The sequence below is a fragment of the Punica granatum genome, chromosome 4 (genome assembly GCF_007655135.1).
Source record: "Punica granatum isolate Tunisia-2019 chromosome 4, ASM765513v2, whole genome shotgun sequence".
Lineage (NCBI taxonomy): Eukaryota > Viridiplantae > Streptophyta > Magnoliopsida > Myrtales > Lythraceae > Punica > Punica granatum.
Genome location: NC_045130.1, coordinates 4,384,267 through 4,397,316, shown reverse-complemented (window position 1 = coordinate 4,397,316; position 13,050 = coordinate 4,384,267). Strand labels below are relative to the sequence as shown.

The window sequence follows — 13,050 nt, the reverse complement described above, 5'->3', positions numbered from 1 at the left end:
TAATATTGGTTTATACTCGAGGTAAATAATAATGTTGCGTCGTATAAATAATTGTTCATTTTTGAATTATATTTTTGAGATACTAATTTATAATTTTATGCAGTATATTTTAAATCAGTGTAAATTGTAGATGTGATCCACTTCATGTGTGATATTGAACCTTTTTTTTTCCTTTTTAAGTGTATGTGCCCATGTGGTAAGAGGGTAAAACTACTATGTAAATAGATGTACATACGCGGCACCGTACGGAAGCACTAATTAATTTAATTAAAATAATATTTAAGATCAATCATTTAATGTGTAAGGGATGTATCAAAATTTTCCCTTTTATTATCTATATCTATATATTAGTTGTACGCGAGAAGTGATTTAGCTCATCTAATTTTTGTGTCTCGAAATTATCATATATTAAAAATAAACAATTATTTTTTGTAAATTCGGCATATCATAAAATAAGCAACATAGTCAGGAGTACATAATCCGGAGTGCGCCCGACCATCCTCATACGATACAAACCCATAAGGAAAATACAATCATCCTCATACACGACCCTTAGCATCCAGGTCCACCTCAAGGTACGTGATGGCGAGGTGGCCCTAAAAAATACAATTATAAAATATGGAAAATAACTACCCACTGACACGCTTATTTTTGTGATCTCACATCCCCTATTTCCTCTACTCCTCACCCATTTTCTCTCTTCCAGTGAAAGTGTGGTCATGCCCTTTTTTTTTTCATCCAAATGATTTTTTTATTGTTTTCATTTCATTATTCTTTTATTTTCTTATATTTTAATTAAAAAAATAACACTCGTTTAGAAGTGCATGCTTTACATACTTTTTCCTAGTATTGAGGGTCCATTTGGTTCATGTAAATTGAGAGGAAATAAAATCGGAATGGATCATTTCGATTGATGCTTTTTGTTTGAGGGGAAACGAAAACCAATTCCCCTGCGCAAAGCAATCGGTTACCCCATAAGGGGAATCATCCATTCCTTAGGGCTCGCTAGGGAATGAGCGAGGAGAATCAAAGTTAATTTTATTTGTCTTTTTCTTTAATAAAATTTTGCTCAAAAAATTTAATCGAATAACAAAACGAAATCTTGTGATTGGTCAACGAATTAAAAGGTTTTTCTAATAAGCAAATATCGTCGACCAAAATATTGCACTTTATTTAATTTGTTCTATATATTTTGATTTGAATAATTACGAAACAAATATTACGGTGCTTTTTATAAAGTTTGATCTATTTTTTGTTCTAATTTCTTTCTTAATATCATGTTATTGAATAAATTCAGTACATTTTAAGAATTTTTTTATTCTTTATATACGGTACGTGCATAATTATTGAGTCGCATGGATACTTGTTAGTTGTTCACTTGAAAATATTACAGATAATTATCATATATTGATATTTGATTCCAATTCTGTGGACAACGAACCAAATAGGAGTGAATGGAACTGAATTATGATTCCTTATCAAACCAAACCAATTTTTTTTTAAAAAAAAATGCCATTCTATTTATGATTCCGTCCCCTTCCACCTTAATATGTTTCCATTTCCATTTCTGTTTCCATATCCCGAATCAAACGGACCTTGATAATCGTTCATTACGGAGTTTCTCTTAAAAAAATTGATCATGGCTAAATGTATAAAATCAGTTCCTTAACTCCGTAAATTAATAAGAATATAATTTATGAAGTAATTTTGAACGTAGCGCGGGTAAGCGTCTAATATTTATAAATCTAAATAATTATTAAAAGAAAGTTTGTTGCCACCTGTATCTCCAGCTCGCACACGTGCGGGGTTCGTATAGAAATAGGGATGGAGATGGGAACCGACATAGGTAGTTTGGTGACAGTCTCTGGCCACCGACAAGTAATTGGGCCCAGCCCATTATTGGGAGGATGGCTCGTGCAATGCTCGGTTTTCTCCTCTCTTAAGAAATGCGTTAGTCATAGAGGGGGGCCGGGAGAATAGAAAGATCCCATGAGGGCTTCTAGAACATGTCCGGCTCGGCCCCACCTATAAACCGAATCAAACCGGAAGAGAAAATTATTTCGGGAGAAATATTATTACATTTGCCAATGGGAGAGCATATATATACCTAAGTTAGTACAAAAGCTAGCTAAAAAAAAAAAAAAAAAAAAAGAAAGATTCGAATTCCAATGGAATTAGAATTAGATCCATGAAGCCTCTATAAAGGCATGTTTTTTCGATTTGTGAAATTAAAAGAGTAGTAGTGGTGAAAAAAAAATAAAAGTAAAAATCAAAGAGTAGTTTGGCTTAATTTAGTTTCTCTTTGATTGTTGTGTATATTATCCATTATGGGTGGTTGCTCTTGCAAGGTGGTTATCAACGTTGACATTCAGATCAAGCTTACACTCAATGATCTGATCAGGGCTCTCATCGAGAGGAAGAGGGCTCAGGCGAAGGACCAGAGCGCTCCGATATGTCTGACTGCGGAGGAGATAAAGGCCGCTCTGCAGGACCCAGCTGAGTTGTTGGGACATGAGCAGCGACACACCCTCGATTTTCGAAGCCCAATTGTTCGGAAGCAGTATAATTTCGGAGAAAACCTTCTCGAGCAGGCCATTGCCGTGGCCAAGCAGCACGGCTGCCGCGTAAGTGATTCAAGTTCACTAGACCTACCAGCATGATCGTGTAAGAATGATATATTGTTGGTCCATGAGAAACCCTATGTTGTACTTTGCTTATGCACGGTAATTGGCGAAGTCTTTTTGTAGTCCATCTTATTAAAAGAAAGAAACGAGCATTAGGTCGTTCCAATAGATTAAAGTAAGGAGTCGACTCAAAGTAGTGTGTGTTGTAGATTCTAATCCAGGACTTTCTTTCATGGAGATCAAACTAAGTAATTTAAAAAAAATAATAATAATAAGTAAACTGGATATTTATTAACCATCATCAAATGAGTACGAGGGTATAACCATTCTGGTTCAAATATTAAGGTTGCGTTTGGTTTCATAGTAGAATTTTAAAATCAGATTTTGATTTTGATTTTGAGTGGTATAAATGGGACCCACCTTTGACTTTGTATGTGTTATGTTGTTTTGTTGTGGAAAAAAGTGGTATAAATGGGGTCCAGTCTTTGACTTTGTATGAGTTATTTTGTTTTGTAGTGGGTAGAGTTAAATTAGAATTGTGATTTTAAAATACTATCTTGAAACCAAACAGGCCCTTAAAAATCAAAATTTGACATAAAACCAAAGTGGCCTAATTAAGTTGGTGCACATGGTGATTTTCCCTGTCTAGGGATCCAATCCAAGAGCATCCCTAGCCAGATGATCAATGAGGGAGGAAGGAAAAATGAAATGTCAGAAATGAGTTTGCCCCGTCTCAAATGCGTACCAAACTGCCCTTTTAGTTTTAGCGGCTGATTTCAACCCTTACTCAAGACGGCTCCAACACCACCGGCGAACTAAATTATTGATTCTCCTCTGTTCGTGATCGATCATCATCCAAATGACATTCCAACCCGGGATTTCTTCCGGCCGATCAAAGAGACGGTGCCTGTTTTATGTCATGAAGAAAGTCCACAGCATAATCCCTGTTGAGACCCCCCCCCCCCCCCAGGTTGCTCGTACTCCTCATCGCGATCGCTGTCTCCGCCCTCGACCGCCCGCATGACTCAGATCATGCCTGATAGTTTTGATCCATTAGTCGAAGTTCACAAATTACTCACCCAATTCTCACCAGCTAGCAACTGTAACAGAAGGAGCAGGCGCAGCCTTGGCATTAATGACTTCCAGCCGGCCAGGCTTCATTGATCTTTCTCCCTTCATTCAGGTCTGAAGATGCTTTTGATGCCGCTGCCGCTGTGCCTCTTCTGGCAAACATTATTATTTAAGAGAACGAGATCAAAACTTGAGATCAGTCGTCAGTCATACAAATCCAAGTGAACGCAGAACTAAGATTAACCTTATATATTGTTAAGCTTTTACCCCTTGGGTTGGGTCATCGGATATATATATATATATTTTTTTTGGTTGTTTCCAATCCTTCCCCCAGGACATGCATATAACTTCTGCAACTTTCACAACTTTTGCTTCGTGGTTTTTTTCCTGTCGCTCACTCTCTTACGAACCTCATGTTTGCCACTCCCTAAATCGGACGGATGGAAATCTTCTGCAATATATATATATATAGATATATCCTTTTAGCCCTTCCTCGACCACCGCTCGCTCTTTTCTCGTCAAAGCTCCTCCCACTCTAATTTCTCAAACATTTCCTTCCGCTAGCTGCTTCAAGTCCTCAGCTTCCTTCAGAAGCATTTCCTTCTGCGCCCTGCATTTCTCTATTTCTTGTATCGGTTCCGACTACAACCGCACATATTCTGACCTTTCTTCTTCTTCGGTTACTTTCAGTTGATCGATCCTTCTCTTTCAAGAATCTTCTCATAGTCCCGATAACCGAGTAACTTCAGAAAAAGGAGGACTGCGACATTAGAAGCTGGGATGGATGAGCCACGAGAAGGCTGGTAATAGTTATGCTAGAGATGAACCGAAGTGATACCGCGGTATTATGTATACAACCACTTAATGCCACCAACCCACACAGGAGGAACCAAGCTCGGTCCTCACAACTATATATATGTACATATATTCATATGTACCACATCCGAACAGTAACGTCACAGATGACGAATGAAGAGCGATCGTGAGCCGCTCGCTTAACCGTCAACATGCATTGCAGTGAGTTGATCCAGGGACACCAGGGCAGTGGAGATGTATGTATGCATGTATATATATAAGTAGAGAGAGAGAGAGAGAGAGCTAGATGGAAAGGAAACCGACATACATGGGGTAAGTTTGAGAGAGTATTGGGCTCGCTCAGCCCATGAGTACTGGTAATGGATATGGATGTGAGGAACTGGGCCCGGCCTGTGAAAGCAGATCGGTGCGGTTTGTTTGTGTCTGTTCTTCCCGGTAGATATATCCAGCGTGCAACTCATTGGCTCTGCGACTTCGACGAGACGAGATGATGGCTCGTGTCATGCTCGTTGTTCTCGCGAGAGATAGGTTAGTCATCGAGGGGGTCCCGGAGAATGAGGTCTTCTATAATACGTCCGGCTCGACCCCTGCTATAAAACCGAATCAAACCGAAAGAGAAAATTATTAGGGGAGAATATATACATTTTTGCCAATGGGAGAGCATATATACCTAAGTAGGACAAAAGCTAAAATAAAAAGAAAGATTCGAATTCCAATGGGATTAGAATTAGATCCATGAAGCCTCTATAAAAACGCCAGTGTTTTACGAATGTGAAATTAAAGAGTAGCAGCGGTAAATCAAAAAAAAAAAAAAATTCGAAGAGTAGTAGGGCTTAATTTAATTTGTAACAGATAATAATCTTTGATTATTGTATCATCCATCATGGCTGGTTGGCTGGTATGGATCATCCGAACTATAATCGTTGAGCTGATCAAGGCTCTCGTCAAGTGGAATATGGAGAAGAAGAAGGACAAGAACGAGAGCGGTCCAGTGAGTCTGAGCGAGAAGGAGATAAAGGCCGCTCTGCAAGAACATAATCTTGGAGAAAACTTCCTCAAGGAGGCCGTGGACGAGGCCAAAAGGCAGGGCTGCGTCATAAGTGGCACCGATGGCTAGTCTTTTATCATAGCGCGTCCCCTACTACGAATGCCAGGGTAAGAATCAGACTGTTGGTCCATGCGAAACTCTGTTATTGCACTTGTCGATATACCTGGCGAACTCTCTCTCTCTATTCGTTATGTATTTATATGTGCACTCATCTTATATATATATATATATATATATTAGGCCCAAAGTAGCTTGTGTTTTTTATAATCCAATCCAGGGCTTCCTTTCGTGAAGGTCTATCCAAGCTTGTTTTGCTTTTAGTTGGTGTGTTAGCATGCATCAGTAGTAGCCTTCGATGCTTATGTATAAACAACGAGTACTTGCTTGTAATTTGCTTCAAATGAATGGGGCAGTTGAAATAAGGTGTAAATTAAGTGCACTGGAGATGTGCTAAGTAAAAGCCTTTCCAGCTCTCAAGCTTCCTTCTTCCTTTAGGAGTCTGCGTCCTCTGAAATACCAAACTGCTTACTTGCCGGCAAACTAAATTATTGATCAAGCATCATCTAAATGACACAAGAACCAGAGATAGAGAGAGCGAGAGAAGTTAAATATACGAGGCGAAAAAATTACAAGCATTTGATACAAATCAATTTCGAACCGAAGCAGGGGCAGAGTAGAGGTTCTTGCGGTGTTTAGTCATTTGCCTCATCAAATCACCTAAGAAAATACAGAGAGAGAGAGAGAGAGAGAGAGAGAGACCCCTACTGTCCTAACCCTAATTAAAAGAAAGACAACCTGAGGGGCCGGCCGAATCAACCTTTCCTTCCCTAGTTTCACCAAACTACCATGAAAAAGCCTTGAAAATACACACTTACTACCACATATCTTCAAAAGAAAAAAAGAAAAAAAGAAAAAAAAAAAAAAAAACTCCACTAGAAAACTCACACCAAAGATGGGCAATTTCTGCCAGTTTATGTCGTGAAGAAAGTCCACAGCTTCTTCCCCATTGAGACCTCCCCAGGGTGCTCGCGCTCCTCATCGCTGTCCCCGCTCTCAAGGGCGTTGTAGTCACTGCCTTCTCTGACCCTGTCCGGCGTCCCATTCACTTCCTCACTCAAAGCCGGGTTGTTGGGGGCCAACTCTTTTGTTGTATCCTCCATATTGGCCGCAGTCCCACACTGCAATGCAACAGATATTCAATCAAGGAGGGCCAGTCGGGCAACTTAACCAGAATAAATTGTTAAAGCCCAATACGCGACTCAGATGACTTAGTTTCGACCCATTGAAGTTCACAAATTACTCACCCGCACAAAATGTGTGCTCCCCCCATTCTCACTGGCAACTGTAACAGAGTGTGCAGGCGCAGCCTTGGAATTAACGACTTCCAGCAGCCCATCACCCTGGGCATCATTCTTTTTCCTTTCATTCAGGTCTGAAGATGCTCTTGACGTCGCTGCCCCCGTCCCTCTTCTGGCAAACATTAAGTGAACAAGATCAAAACTTCAGATTCAGGCTTTCAGAATAAATAATCGCAAAAGTCAATATAAGCTTATCGTTAAACAATTCAGTAGACTATTCCCACCACGCAATCGCATAGTTAAGCAGAGCATACCCATTGTCTATAAGATTCCTTGGTGAGAATAGTCTATCGAGTATTCTCCCTCCATTTTCCTAGGAGGAAGAGAATATTCAATATTCAAATAACCAACACAAAGGATACACAGTCAAAAACTATCCAAACAAGGACAACTAGTTTTCTCTCCTCAACCTCCCTTTCCTTCTCCTTTCGTCTTCCTCTCTTACCAAGCAGCATCCAAACAGGAATGTTCACGGAAAGCTTACCCCTTGGGTCTTCGGAGATTGTAGCGAGGCTCAACTGGAGGTTGTCCAGCTGCAGCAGGTTTCTGTCGCCTCTTACGCTGCTGGTTCCCTGTGACACTATCAGAATGCCCTTCAGTCTCATCACCGTCATGATGACTTGCTCGAGTACGCTTCCGACCATTTCCTCGCTTTCCTCTCTCAGCAAGGCTAGACTCTTCCCTACTATCGAGATTAGTGTGAGCAGACTCCTCTGCATTTCCATTTTGCCGCCTCCTCTCATTTGTTTCTAATCCTTCCCCCAGGATAGCTTCTGCATCTTTCACAACCTGCTTCATGGTTCTTGTTCTGTCAACCCTTGCCCTCCCTCTCTTGCGAACCTCATGTTTGCCACTCCTTAAATCAGACGGATGGGAATCTTCTGCGATGTTGACATTACTTTGTTCATCGACTAAAATCTCTTGCCCAGATGGAAGCCTCTGCACATCTTCAGAAGCACTTACTGCAGCAAGAGAGACCTCAATATCATTTTCACCAGAAACTTTCGATTGCTCCTCAGCACTGGCTTGATCGACAGGAACAGTGCCCTCCAAAGTCAAGTTCTGAACAGGATGGAACTCATCCTTCTTGCCTGGGGAGAAGTTAAATATCTTTGATGTGCATTTCCGAAGCCAAGACATTGTTCCAGCGGATACTGGGGTTCTTGAACCAACTTGATGAGGAGATGCGTCGCTTTTTTGCCCTTCAATAGCTTCCTGATCTTTACTGAACCCTTCCTTGTGGTAAACTACAGCAAATTTGGATTGAGGGATGTCTAGGTTCTCAATCTCAGACAAACACTGCATGTCTGAAACAACAAATTCACGAGTACATTCCCCACAGTTACTGCAGCTACTCTGTTTCTCCACAAATGAAATGAAGCGTTGCCTCTCCTTGTTAAATTTCTCCCTCTGCTCCTTCATTTTCTGGCTGAGGACCATGAGCTTGTCAATGTCTCTACGTATTTCAGTCTGCTCCTCTTCAAGGTGCTTCTTATTAGCTGAAAACTCTTCTCTTTCTTTTCCCATTACCAGACGTTCCTGCTTCATTTCTTCCATTTCTCTTCTGGCCAACTCTCTCAGGTAGCTAATGTTGCCGAGTTCTCTCTCCTTTTCCTCCTCGAACAACTTCTTTCTATAACACAAATCATTCTCCTGCTCTTCCAATTTTTTCTGCATATCGCTCTCAAGCTCCTTCTTCTTAAGCTCAAAATCTCGTAGCATTTGGCTTCTCTCGCTCTGGATCTGCTCAGTCAGAACTGACTTCTCATGCTCCAATCTGGCTGCAGAAGTTTCCTTGGCCAAGTTAAGATTTTCAAGTTCCCTCTTTATCTCCTCTTCTGTCTCCAGCAACTTCTTCTGCAACCTCTCCTCTTCAGCCTCCTTTAATTTTTGGAATTTCTCCTTTTCCTGAGAGAGATCCTTTAACCCTTTCTCAACCTCCGCTTTTTTCTCGTCAAGCACCTCCCACTCTTTCTCAAACATTTCCTTCTGCTGCTTCAAGTCCTCAGCTTCCTTCAGAAGCATTTCTTTCTGCACCCTGCATTTCTCTATTTCTTGCCTCAGTTCCCACTGCAAACGTACATATTCTGACCTTTCTTCCTCGGTTACTTTCAGTTGATCCTTCTCTTTACGAATCTTCAGCAACTGTTCCTCATTGTCCGCTCTTATCTTCTCAAGCCTAGTCTTTAAATTAACCAACTCCTCCTTCTCAACAAGTAGCTGTTTTTTCTCAGCCTCCAGATTCTTCTCCTCAGATCTGAGCAACCTCTCCCTCTCTTTCAGATCTTTTAGTTTTGACTGGAAGTCCTCCTCTTTCTCCTTGAGTTTTTCAGACTTCTTCTCCAGTGCTTGTTCTTTCTTTGCAAGTTTCTCCTCTTTGTGGTTAATCTCAGCTTCCTTTTTCTGCAGTTCAAATCCTTTGTTTCCCAGCTCCTCATCCACAGATTTTCTCTTTTGCTCGATTTCCAGTTCGAATTCGCGCTTCTTTGCATCTAGAATCTCATTGTGTTCATCAAGGAGCTTCTGGATTTCAACCTGTCAAATTCCAAATGCGAAGGGCCAAAAAAAAATAACGTAAGAATGGTTTTTTTTTTGTGGTATTAAGTTCATTCTAATTATTAAACCTAGTAATGACAACTACTTGTTCCTCGTTCTCCTCATAATCCTAATAATAAGCAACTTCAAAAAAAAGAGGTCTAGAAAGAAGGACTGCGAGATTTGAAGCTGGGGTGAGCCACAAGAAGGAAGGTAACAGTCATGCAGGAGATAGATGAACTGAAACGATAAAGTTATACAACCAATTAATGACATAATCCACGCGGGAGGAATCAAGCCCAGTCCTCACAACTATATTCATCTGTTCACATCCAAACAGTAACATCACAAGGTGTAAAAGCTCACCTGTTCTCTTTCTTTAAGCGTTTCTTCTAGAACGAGCAACTCTTTCTCTTTCATTTCCAAGTTCTTCTGCAAAGCTTCATATTCCTGTTACCAAAAGGAGATATCAGTCGAGAAAGGGGTAAAATCAGAGTAGCAGAAAGAAGTTTACTAGTGGGGAAAAGCTTGCCTTCTCTCTTATTGCCAATTTTGATACCCTGCTGCTGATGTCATCTTCTTTCTGTTTCAAAGTCGAAGTAGCTTCATCTATCATCTTCTGTACATCCTCGAGGTCCTTCTCTTTCTGCTTATAAATCTTGTCCTTCTCATTCGCCCTCTCCTCTCTTTGATTTAAAATCCTTTGTCTATCACCTATCCTTTCCTCCGACTCGCGGAGTTTTCTTTCCCACTCTAGTAAGTCCTCCCTCTGCTTAGAGAAATTAGATTCATGGGCCTCTCGCCTGAGGAAAAGTTAAAATAGGATGAGTACATATTTAGGCAAGAAAGGCAAATACTGAACAATCTCGATACACGCGACTTAGATTTCATGTACACATGGCCATGGAAGTGAGCAGATATTCGAGATCTGGGCATACTCTGTAATGAAAGATAATCTTTTCTTTTGGAGATCAGCTTCTCTAGCCTCAAGATCTTGTTGCTTTCTCTCGATTTCTGAACTCTTTCTGCTGATCTCGGCAAGTTTGGCTTCAGCACTGTGCATCTTTGCCTCGAACTCTAAGGACTTCTCGTCAATACTTGCAACAATTGCGTTCGCTTCTGCCAACTTCGAATCAGCGGTAAACTTGATCTCAGCGTACTCCGAGCGCATTTCCCGCAAAGCCTTCTCCAGCTGCACCAAACAGTTCCCAACAACATAAAAACCAAGCACTTGTATTTGGCATTAAATGGAACTATAAAAAATATCACACCCCACCAAGCAAAGGAAGCTAAAAGGAGGACCAAGAAAACTTACATCGCTCACACACTGCTTCTCAACTCCGAGAGCTTTCCTCAAATCATCCTCTCTTTTCTCGACCTCCGACATTGCAATTAAATGAGCAGTTTGTTCTCGTTTAAGAGCGTCCTTAGTTTCAGCGAGAACTTCCTTCAGTCTCTCATATTCAGCAGTCCACTCTTTCTTCTCAATCAAGACAAGCCCCATATTGTATTGGTACTCGAAAAGCTATACAGAGACCAACGAATCGCACAGTAAGTATACAAATGCATCACCAACACATATCTTTAGCAAATTGCCGCCAAAGGAAATAAAAATACGCAAATTTGATGATGCCCGTCAACGAAACTTAATAGGAAGAGATAAAGAAAGGGAAAAGAAACAAATTTTAATGAGGAAAGTTGAACTGACTATCCAACTGACCTCCTTCTCGAGCTGCGAAACCTTCTCGGCCAGATCATCTCCGTCAACTGCCATCCCGTTGGGGCCAAGAGGCGGAGTCGCGGGCTCGGCGGGCGCGACACTCTTCCCCTTCCCGTCGCTAGGGTTCGCACTTAGCCCACCGGAACCGGGACCCGACCCGGCCCCGCGCTTCCGGGCGGAGAGGGGCCAGTCCAGCCAGACCTTCTTCTGGGGAGTGAACATCAGGGAGCCACCAAATCAGCCAAATTTACCGTCATAAGAGTTGGGTCGGATTCCCCCACTTCCCGACAAAACCCTAGCGACCCAGAACCGCGGAAGCAGGACGATTCCCCTCAGCGCAACCTAATCCAACAGTGAGAAGCCCTAACGCGGGCAGCAAGACAATCCCCTAGACGCCGTGGAAATGGAAATTCGAACTCCGGTGGGTTCGCGAAGTAAGCGGTGTCTCTCTCTCTCTCTCTATACGCTCTCCGGGGCTTCTAAAGTGAGAGAGAGGGAAGAGGAGCGGACTCGAACGAGGACTCTGAATTCCGGCGAGTTGGAGGCTTTCAAGTCCGATAACGTCTCTAAACGAACTCCGCTGCTGGCTGAGCTCTCTCTCTCTCGCTTTTCAGCCTACTTTTCCTCTGTGCTTTGAGCGGATTCACTCACGTTCTCCTTTTGTTTTTTCCTTTTAAATTGTGGTTATAATTTATTTTTTTCGTGATATTCAAAAACCCAACTATTCCTCATTAATCCGATTCGAATCGGATGAGTTTTAGTGAAGATCTCGCAGTATAAATTTTATGCATGCGTAAGATTTGAATTTAAAATTTTATTTAAGATAAACAAAAATTGAACCGTTTGTATCGATTTACATTGATAATTTAATATTTGACGGAATGAAATTTATATTTTATTTGATGGACAGCTGAAAACAGGTTGATCCGACAGCAATCTGAAATTACTCTTATGTCCTCCGTTGGTTGATGGGATCTTTGAGAATCCGTACGCCGTGCCTCGATCGTATTAGGTCCACCAGACTTCCGAAACGGTCCGCTTCCGTCTCTTCGCTTGTGGCCAAAACCTTTTTTTTTTTTTTTCTCGTTCTCTTTTTGGCAAGGGACAGGAACGAAGCCATAAATTTATCTCATAGGGAACAACTTATGAACAATATCGACGTAACGTATAATTCTTTTTTTGATGGGCCAATATAACATATGGTTTCGTTTATAAAGTTTACAGAGTACATAATTTTGGTTTTACGCATCTAGTATTATATAGATTTGATTTTCGAACTTTTATATAGTTGCAAAAAGTAATGTTTAAATTACCAAAACCTTTTTGGACCAAAAAAAAAACCAAAGTTTCATCTAATCAACTAGATTTAACATTTATTATTATCTTGAAGGAGATATTTTATACTGAAAAAGAATAATAGATTAACTAAGAGTCAAAACACAAATTATTTTCTCCTTCATTAAGTAAAGGCAATTTATAATTTTTTATTTTACTTTTGCTAAAGAAAAATTATGGACAGAATCAAGTAGTATAATATCTTAGAGGGCCATGTACAATTTTTTTAGGGACAAAACTTTTAAACTTTATTTAATTTTACATACATTATGTATGTTGTGAAAATCTCAGGGGAGCAATGCCCCTTTTGCCTCCGTCTCAGAGGCTAATCTTGTTTTGTCATATTTTAAGTGAGGTATTGAATATTGATTTTGGAACATTTTCGAACTATCTTTTTGAAATCGCAATGGAAAAAATAATTGATAAGCGGTGACGATGCTAGCTTAATTCACATGTCCAACGTGATGTTCGGCCAAGCTTTCACATTAGATCATATATCCAGTTCAAGGGGCTTGATTAAAATAGTTACAACAAGATGCACGA

At 40.7% G+C, this 13,050-nt stretch overlaps 1 protein-coding gene across 1 annotated transcript; it reads right to left on the bottom strand.

Moving 5' to 3' along the window:
- Positions 1–6,145: 6,145 nt before the first annotated feature.
- Positions 6,146–11,815, bottom strand: LOC116202873 (protein CROWDED NUCLEI 1). Its single transcript, XM_031534509.1, has 8 exons — positions 11,173–11,815; positions 10,768–10,977; positions 10,391–10,644; positions 9,985–10,255; positions 9,819–9,902; positions 7,402–9,452; positions 6,864–7,029; positions 6,146–6,737 (listed from the first exon to the last, which is right to left on the bottom strand). Exons 1-8 carry the CDS (start codon positions 11,392–11,394, stop codon positions 6,531–6,533), a joined length of 3,465 nt encoding a protein of 1,154 aa, XP_031390369.1. The 5' UTR covers positions 11,395–11,815; the 3' UTR covers positions 6,146–6,530.
- Between the last annotated feature and the right edge of the window lie 1,235 nt (positions 11,816–13,050).